The following is a 9,230-nucleotide window of genomic DNA, read 5'->3' on the forward strand; positions in this document are numbered from 1 at the left end:
TAGAAGCAGTACATGTACTTGGAACACCAGTCTACTGTTCATGCCCAGGCATAAGTGTGTAGCTGAAATCAATATTTTACCATCACAGGCAGCCATTCAATCTTTGGTGTTTTTTGTGTGTATTCAAAATGTTGTAATGATTATATTCCTTCCCTGTTCAAAATAATCCCATCCCCCTTCCAATCTTTCTCAAACTGATATCCCCTAATTTTGCCTCATTCTCTCTCTCTCTTTCCTCTCTCCCTCCCTCTCTCTCTCCCTCACCCTCCTTTCTATTTTCTCCTCTTCGTAACCATGCAACACTTGGGATAAAAAAGGACAATATCATCACTTGTTTTTCCAAGATGCTCATATTTTTATTACCAAAATATGATTACAAAATTTAGTCAGTTCACATAATTCTCACCCATATTTCAGCTGCATGTAGTAATAGGCACAGAAAGGTGTCATAAGTTTACCATCAAAAGTTCCATTGTTACTTTTTATCTGAAAGTCGATGCAGCAATGAAAAAGATCGCATCTATGGGCTTAATAAGTTAAAATGTGTGCATATAAATAGATGAGGAATGGAATATATCTAGACACCTAGGTGTGTTTCTACTTAACTTACAACAATTAGACAATGCTTTGTCAAGAAAAGGCATTCTGAGTGAAATCTTGTGGATTAAAGTCTGCGTACTTGATTATGCTTTATGAATTTAAACTTACCACTATTAGAGTGGATATGTGGGCAAAAGTTATTACTTACTTCATGGTGTATTATCAAAGGAGAAAGCTGTGTTCGGAATCCGAACACTAAGTACATGACATCAGTCCCTTCACGTGCATGTAATTTGAATATGTGTACACATGGTGCTGATTACTAGGCCCATCCTGTGTGCTTGAAGAGTCAAAATGTATCTACCATAGAATTTTATTGGACGAAGAATACATCCGATTGTGTGGTATGCAATTTGCAAGAGGTTTAGAGTATAAGGCAACTTGTTTACTTATGGCTGATTGGTGACTACAGATGTGCAGTCACTGCCCACCTACGCTGATGAGGACTCGGTAGACTGCTGGCCAAATTAAGGCATCCTCCTATATTACAGCAATCACCATGATGGCAGTTTGCCACATGACCTCACATGTTTGAATATTTTTTTTCTTCTTTTTTTCCCCTTGATATTCTCATAATTAAGACTTGTCATATAGATCGTGGAAACAATCACTCGGGCCAGGTAAATTGCTTATTTCTGGTGGATCATGCCACAGAGTGAGCCTTTTAAAACTCAGATGATTGTACTTCCAACAGGAGAATGCCTTAAATCTGGTCGTTTACACACTAGACCATTTAGAGACCATTTTACAGCTTTCTAAATGTCACTGCAAATTCACCATTTGCAGGTGATTTTCAAATCTCTAATTCAAAAGTCCATTACAATATATCTCTTAAGTGCACTTTATAAAGCATGCTTCTAAATGTGAACTACACTGCATACCATACAATGCCATCACAATCACACCCACATTTGTGTGATGTGTAAGAAAAGAAATGTCTGTTCCATGGGATTTAAACGGGAGCAATTCTAGCAAATATGTATTTTTTTTTTCTTTCGGACCTAAATCATCTTAATTTTCTTTCATCTACTATTTTGCATCACAGCATGAAAATATTACTGGATCGTTTAGGTGAGTGTGCCGCTCATTAGTAACAACACTGAGAAACCCATTTTCACATGCTGCAAAATTTATGGAACAATTGTCATTCACTCATAACCAATACTACCAGTTGTTCATGGAACATACATTGTAATTGGCTAAGGCACATGCCTCAGGAGTCATAAAGATTTTTTCAAGATCATGAAATAGAATACAATAATATTTACACCCACATATCATGATTACAGAAAAGATAGCTACAAATATGAAATCATTAAGATCATGCTTCACCTTATTACAATATGTAATTATTACGGTAGCAGTACAGAACCTCCTCACCCTAAGGCATAGAAGTAAAATATTTACAAAAATCACAATCGGTAAAAAGACAATCTTCGTTTCGTTGATTGGTCAAGCAACTCCATCTTACACATCACATTTCCCCTGGAAGAGCAGGCAGGTGTTGACCAGGCACAAGTCACCACTGACCACTTAAACTAGCACAAACAAACACTTACATGTTTGTCCTACTCATTCATTTCCATTACTAACAACAATAATGAATCTTGCAATACATCAACAGAAAAAAGTATACATTGTTTAGTACTGTAAATCTTATCTACACATTCCATAAATAGAAAAACGGCAAGAAGTGTCAATGAGAGAAGGCCATATACAGTTTCTGACTTCCATTTTTACCATGGGAAGTTGGAGCGAGGTGATAGGAAAATAATAGATAACAGCTACAGAGCTGTCAGATTATCACATCCAACTTGTATTAGGTAAGAAAAGAAAGTATTCATCAGGGTTTGTGTTAAAAAACAACAACACTTGGTCAGATTTTTTCAAGGAGCATGGCAGGTGAAGTAAGGGCAGGTTGGATCGCACTCCTCAAACCATCTCTGTGCATTTTCTTTGAAATCAGACCATACGCTGCATCTAGAAAGGGTGGACAAACTGGTAGACCAACCGCTGTGACACCTCGGTCTTCTTCATGATCCCTTTCTTGTAGTACTGACGAATGGAGCGTGAGAGCTTGTCGTAATTCATGGCTGGTCGGTTCTTCCTCATGCCCCACAAACGAGCCACTTCCACGGAGTCTTCTATCTTGAAGATGCCTAAATGAAAAAGCAAGGAAATATTGATAATGGAATTCATTATCTCCACAAAATCTTAGCAACTCATAATTTACATCACTGCTACTCAAGTTCAACATTTCAAATAACAAAAAAAAAAAACAAACACATTTTGACTGGGTATATGCATTTTTTTCTATGTCTATCTCTTTGTTATAACAAGGAACTTTATCCAACTATCTCGAAACGGACGTGAAAGGACAACTCCTCCTTCCTGATGTATAAAGCAGATGTTGGTTCTGTAATTGCCATCAAAGAGTGTCCCCTTAGACTTTTATTTTGTCTTACAACAACCACTACCAATGGCCCATTGATAATAATCCTATGGGTTGATGAACTCCATAAAAATTTGCGATTGTACCATTTCCCCTTTTCCCCCATGACATCATCCCAAAATGAACCTATGTCATGCTCCATTGCATCATCGGCAACCAATCTGGTTCTTTCAGGAAGTACGTTAAAAATTTGCATTGTAACCCGCCCTTGCTACCACTTCCTGCCAGGGTCAAACACACATGTACACGTCCTCTCAACTTCCCTCGTGGGCTCTAACTTTTGTATCACACCAATTAATCCTGCTTCCTTTTCAAAGATGGTTAACTGACTGCATAATTTATCATTTTTGTCCACATTCAAAAAAAGAACCTCGACATATGACATTTTTTACAGTTTATAAAGCAGCAGTATAAGGTATCAGGAGCATATCTGATTGACACACCGATCAATTTGACACTTATGAATTGTGTTACTTTTTCTCATAAAACTTGAAATGACTATGCCACAAAGTTTGCTGGTAGCTTTGATAATCCGTAAGTTTGCATAGAATGTAACCAACACCACAAATTCTAGATAAAATTGTAATGCGTTATGCTCTGTATTGGCTTCCTCCTGCCCAACAGGGAGAGAATAACATAAATTTGCAAGCTTACTGGTCAGATGGCAGAGTAATGAACATAAGAAAACAAAATGCCTTGTTGCCTGATAGGTGCTGGTAGAATGATCAACACATCAAGGCTCTACTTTGCACTTGTAAGTGATACTATACAGGACTTGTAATGGATACTCCTGTTTGTGTTTTGTAGCAAGAAGCTTCACCATGCCATAAAGCATTTGGGGATCTGATATGCAAAGTCACGGTCACATCATCCTTCCAACTAATAACCTTTTCCTAGAAATTCCAAAACGAATGTCCATATAAGGACAGACTGAAGCTCCATTCCTTTCTTTCCTGCCACATTGCACCACATTTCCTGCTGGCAAACTTGTACCAGTCTGTACCACTTTCAATCTACACAGACAACCACACACTGGTTCTACTTCCTTCCATTTATGTGGGCTGTCCAATGAGATGATCCAATTGATACTGATCATCTACTCGGTATACAGAGGGAGCTTCCGCCAAGGCAAAAGTTATTTCCTGCCCATTTTCGATTCACCCTCCAGAGTCACACCACCATTTCCTGGACTTCCTTTCACCCCTCTCCTACAATGGTACAGTCAAAGCTGAATCTACTACATTATTACTTCCGACACTGATGAAGTCTACACTCACCTTGGTTACGATCTAGCCATCGGATGCAGTACGTGTAGGAGTTGGGTTGGAGGAGCAACTCCTTCAGAAACTGCCAGAGCTGGATGCCTCCAGTGTGGTTGGGTGTCATGGATGTGTTTGGTCCACTTGGAGCAGGAGAGGAGGCGGATTCTTCATCTGTTCATGTAAATGTGTGAAAACATGCAATACATTACAGATGCTGAACAAACTCAAAATACCTTTTTGTCATTCTTTAAATGCTGTGCACTGTACTATCAAGAAGCCAACACTTTTTGCCAAATCTTTATTTAAGAGAAACTTGTGCAAAGTGACATTCCAGACATTAATCAAGTCTCCTACATCTCTCCTAATTGCTCTACACACTGACATTCTATTGACAAACATAGTATATACATGTACAGTAGTATCCCTCATAGAGCACCAAATTTCATTTACCCAGGAAGACAGCAAATCTTTCTTCAATGCAAATTCCCTAGTTTATGATACAAGATACCTACAAAAAATTATGTTAAAGCAAAATAATAAAAAAGGGTCATTATCATGCTACATGTTCATCACTTACCGTCACTTGAAGAGCCTGAGCTGCCGCAGTCTGAAGGTGTGGTTGGAGGGATGACAGGCATATTTCTGAATATTGATGGTGATGGTGTGTCTACGTAGCTTGTGGGTACCATGGTGGTCTGGCTAGGCACATGTTGGTGTGGCTGCATCAGTGGGACACTAGGAACCTGTGGAACCACCTGTGGCTGCTCCATCTGAATGGCTGGAGGTACCATGGGAGTAAAGGAGACACAGAGAAGGGTGTGGTCAGAATCTTTTCTTTGGCATCAAGTCCTTTTGACAAATTGTGCATAATTGCCTCAAAATAGGAAGTTTAAATGAGAAGTTACTTCTTGAAGTTTGATTGTTATTTTTTGAGCAATTGGAGGTGAGAGAATTCATGACTCGCACAGATATTTCATTAGTCACTGCTCAACGTCTGGCTGTGGAAAGGATACTATGAAAGCTATATTATTCTTACCTGACTTGAGAAGTGTAAGAATGCTGCACAGGATGTCTCCAGCCTTGGGGGACAGTGTCTTGAATTGTTCGTCCGTCATCGAGGCAAGAGTCATGCCGTCCATGAAGAAATTGGAGAGGTCAATTTCACCAAGCTCGTAGCGGCGAACCACACAGGCAACCCACCGCTGCACTTCATGTGGTGCCCATGAGTACATATCTGGATGGGGATAAGGAAAAGAACCAATCAAAATCTGGTTATAGGCATATTGCTGTTATCATAGCAAGTATAATATCAAGACAACTGTTGCTACCATTTTGCTACAAATTTCAATGTATTTTGCTGCTCCTCCTTTTTGAAATGAGCACACTCAATTTGAGTGAGCTTACATCATCAATTCCACTGTCTTGCTGATAAAATCAGGTAGAAAATAATAGGCAAAGTCATTACAAAATTCCAGTGTAAATTCATCACTCACTTGGATGAAGGTTCAGCTTGTGACAGTCTTCAACAATACTTGGGATCATCTCTCTCATCAGCAGTCTTGTCATCTCGTCTTCGGCTAACTCTGACCCTTCCCAGGACTGGTCGTAGGGTACACCACCCCCCATGGGTGCGGTTTGGAAGGCCCCATCACATCCCATTACTGGATCTGGGTACATGGAACAGTTGAAACTGTCTGGAGAGGCAGGGTTGTAGCTGCCGACAGAGAAAGGGCTACAAGATTCGGAGGAGCGTGCGTAATGTTGCTGCTGCATGTCCATGTCTAGGAGTGTGCTGCCTGCCTGGATCTCTGCAATGCGTAGTGCATCCTACATGTAGGAAATAGGAAACACAGGGTTGACATTTACATATCAGTTTCTGGTAAGATATGTGACTTTTTGAAGTTTTATCTCTTACTGGTAGATTCAACACATGACTGAACACATACATCTAGCATCACAACATACAAATATATGTCAATTTGATTTTTTTTCCACTCCTGTACTAGTAGAACATACAGAATGAGTCAAGCTCAACAAAATGCTGCAGCAGTATGACTCACTGTTGTACAAAATATACATCATTGGAAGTGGTGGGAAAGTTGCACCTTATTTAAATTTTGATATTCTAGTTAAGTCAAAGTTATCTCACATGACATATGATATATGTATAGGGGGGAATCATGGTCTAGATTCTAGGGAAATGCATTGTATCCACTGTCTTTGGAATTTCCTCTTTTGGTTTTAGCTCTTTAAATAAGTTTCAAAACACTTGTTCTCACTATTAGAAAAAAAAATCTCAACAGTGCTCACAGCAAATTTGATGAAAATCACTTGAAGAGTAAAGCAGGCTGCCTGTAAATACTTGACTTATATAGTTTCACTCGCTCGCTATTTGGAAGCATGACAGCATACAACCAATAAATATGTGAACACATGACGCTGCACAGAGTGGGAAAGTAATTGGGAAAACCCCTTTGGTTTCGCAGCTCTTGAAAGCTGAACAGTTGGTACTTTGACATGTGAAACAGTGTAAGATGACGTCAACCTGGATGCCCCCCACACACACGCGCGCAAACATTGAGAAACGCAACAAGGAAATACACCCTCCCTCGTGAAACAAAACAAGCTATCATGGATTTCCCTGCAAGTCTCACTTTCTCTCTCTCTCTCTCTACCCAAAATCACTTTTTGATCTCACTTTCCGAATCTGTGACCTTAGAACAACATAACAGAGTAGGCAGCCAGTTGTTTATTGAGAAAGGTCTGAATGCTTTCACAGGCTTCGATCTTTGCCCTCTTCTCGCTGTGGTATATACAGTAACACGCACAAACAATGACCTAGTAAGGTTCGCGACTGCCAGTACAGTTTACACAGCATGCACACATCAAGGCAACTGCAGCATGTGTTAGTCTAACTCTAACCAATGATAGCGGCCGAGTTGCTACATTTACCGACTAGAGAGGATCGAGTTTCATGCAAGTTTTGTGTGTACATTATTATCGTCTGTGCCAAATACTGGAAAGATCTACCCCAAAGCAATATTCATTCACATACGACAATTGACATTTTTACCGAAAAGGATATTATTTACCATAAAAGCACATATACACTGACAGTAATTCAAGTTGTAAAATGGGCGATTCGGAGAATATTCGCTTACCGGATCGTTGGCGATGTTAACGGGTTGGAGAACACAAATGTCGCCAGTTGAAAACATACTGCTTGACGTGGTGGTGATCGTGTTCTGATTAAAATCTAGTAGGGAAATGATAATGAGAATAGACGGTAATATTAAACTTAGATATGTGCCATAAAGTAAAATTTAGTCACACACACAGAATCATTGCCATGATTGCATGCATTGATAATATCAAATACGAATGCAAACCTCAGAATCAAGCTTGCCATTCAGTGCACAAAACTATATTTATTGGGTTTCGTGTAACATTTCTTTAAACAACTATCAATGCTGTGGCAGTTAGTGCCGTTGGCCGTTGAATGCAAACTTGATTTCCATCTTATCTAGTTAGCTAGCTTGTTTCGGTCTGTACCACACAATTTCCCTCTCCGCACTTCACGCATGACAATGCACTGTAAATGCACTACAGTATCATACCACGTGTACACATATGCCGGTTAGGAGAGACCAGCAAGATCCCCTAAAGCCGTGAAGTGTTGTATGGCTACACGACTTGGCAGTACGTACTGGTTTCGATAAGTGTACACAGTACAGTAGCTCCATTCTCCAGCTGACCCAACTTACCACTTGAAGTGTTTTTTCCCTCTTCATGACAGATTAGTTTCGATACATAGTCGATAGTCAAAGTCTTGAGCAATGGTACATGGACAATGAGCAGATAATCAACTACCTTGACTACAACCACGGACACCACGGTGCAAACATACAACAGCATAAAATACAGTTCCAAATCGTTACTTATATTCACACATTCACCAAACATGAAAACTTACACAAAATTATCCAACGAACATGATCATGGTTTTCTTAACTACAAGTATATTCACATAATGCAATGGTCTCGTGAGTGAATATCAACAAGTTTCAGCTGGCATGGCGCGAACTCGGGCAAAGAATATTAAAAATGTAATTATGCAAATACTGCTGTGAAGGCAACTCACAAGTGCTGTTGAAAAACAGAGTCGCAACGAAAACGTTGGAAGATGAAAGACACAGTTGGTGGATATATTCCTTTGCTCGTAGTGTGTGTGTGTCGCACGGCAGAGAAACTCAATATAGTAAACATTTACGGGCCCAGCCACAATTTATACAGCAACACGGTGTTCTGTATAGCTTGCCCTTTATTATATTTCCCCGAAAGAATGACATCATCTGCCGTCCCAGTAAAGATGAATATTCATAGTTGTGTGGCTTTTGTGATTGGAGGACAGCGCTGAACTTCGATTGGATTAGTCGATTGTGATAGTGGGGGTTCTAACAATGGTCGCTTAGTGAGGAGCGACGTCGGCGATTCCACAGGTGGGTGAGCATTAGAGCAGTGGACCATGGAGCTACCATTGGTAGCTCCATGAGTGGACTACGAAGCATGAATGAAACTTGGCTTTGTTTTCTTTTGAAGTTGCACCTGGCAAGGAAGTTAGACCCATTTGTTGCCTTGCACTGTCGTAATCCCGCCAATTGAACTGGGGTTATTATTGACCATATTATGCTTGTAAGTTCCACCCTTCAAACTTAAAAGAATGGCCTACAGGTAGCACAACTATGTAATCCCTACAAAGAGTCAATCTTCACGCAGATAATGGGATGAACCATGACCTCATTTTGAGAGTGTTTTATCCCTCGCTTCATGTCAGTACATCTTCAAAAGTTCGATACATATTTCATCGTTCATGGCGATGTAGAGAAGTATGGATTGATATCCAATAAACTATCCAA

General features: G+C 39.9%; 1 protein-coding gene across 1 annotated transcript; it reads right to left on the reverse strand.

Annotated features, from left to right (window-relative positions):
- Positions 1 to 329: 329 nt before the first annotated feature.
- LOC140235626 (SAM pointed domain-containing Ets transcription factor-like) lies at positions 330 to 8,544 on the reverse strand. The gene is made up of 7 exons (XM_072315634.1): positions 8,456 to 8,544; positions 7,476 to 7,570; positions 5,808 to 6,141; positions 5,351 to 5,548; positions 4,892 to 5,092; positions 4,330 to 4,485; positions 330 to 2,759 (listed from the first exon to the last, which is right to left on the reverse strand). Exons 2-7 carry the CDS (start codon positions 7,530 to 7,532, stop codon positions 2,581 to 2,583), a joined length of 1,125 nt encoding a protein of 374 aa, XP_072171735.1. The 5' UTR covers positions 7,533 to 7,570; positions 8,456 to 8,544; the 3' UTR covers positions 330 to 2,580.
- Between the last annotated feature and the right edge of the window lie 686 nt (positions 8,545 to 9,230).

The sequence above is a fragment of the Diadema setosum genome, chromosome 12 (assembly GCF_964275005.1).
Source record: "Diadema setosum chromosome 12, eeDiaSeto1, whole genome shotgun sequence".
Lineage (NCBI taxonomy): Eukaryota > Metazoa > Echinodermata > Echinoidea > Diadematoida > Diadematidae > Diadema > Diadema setosum.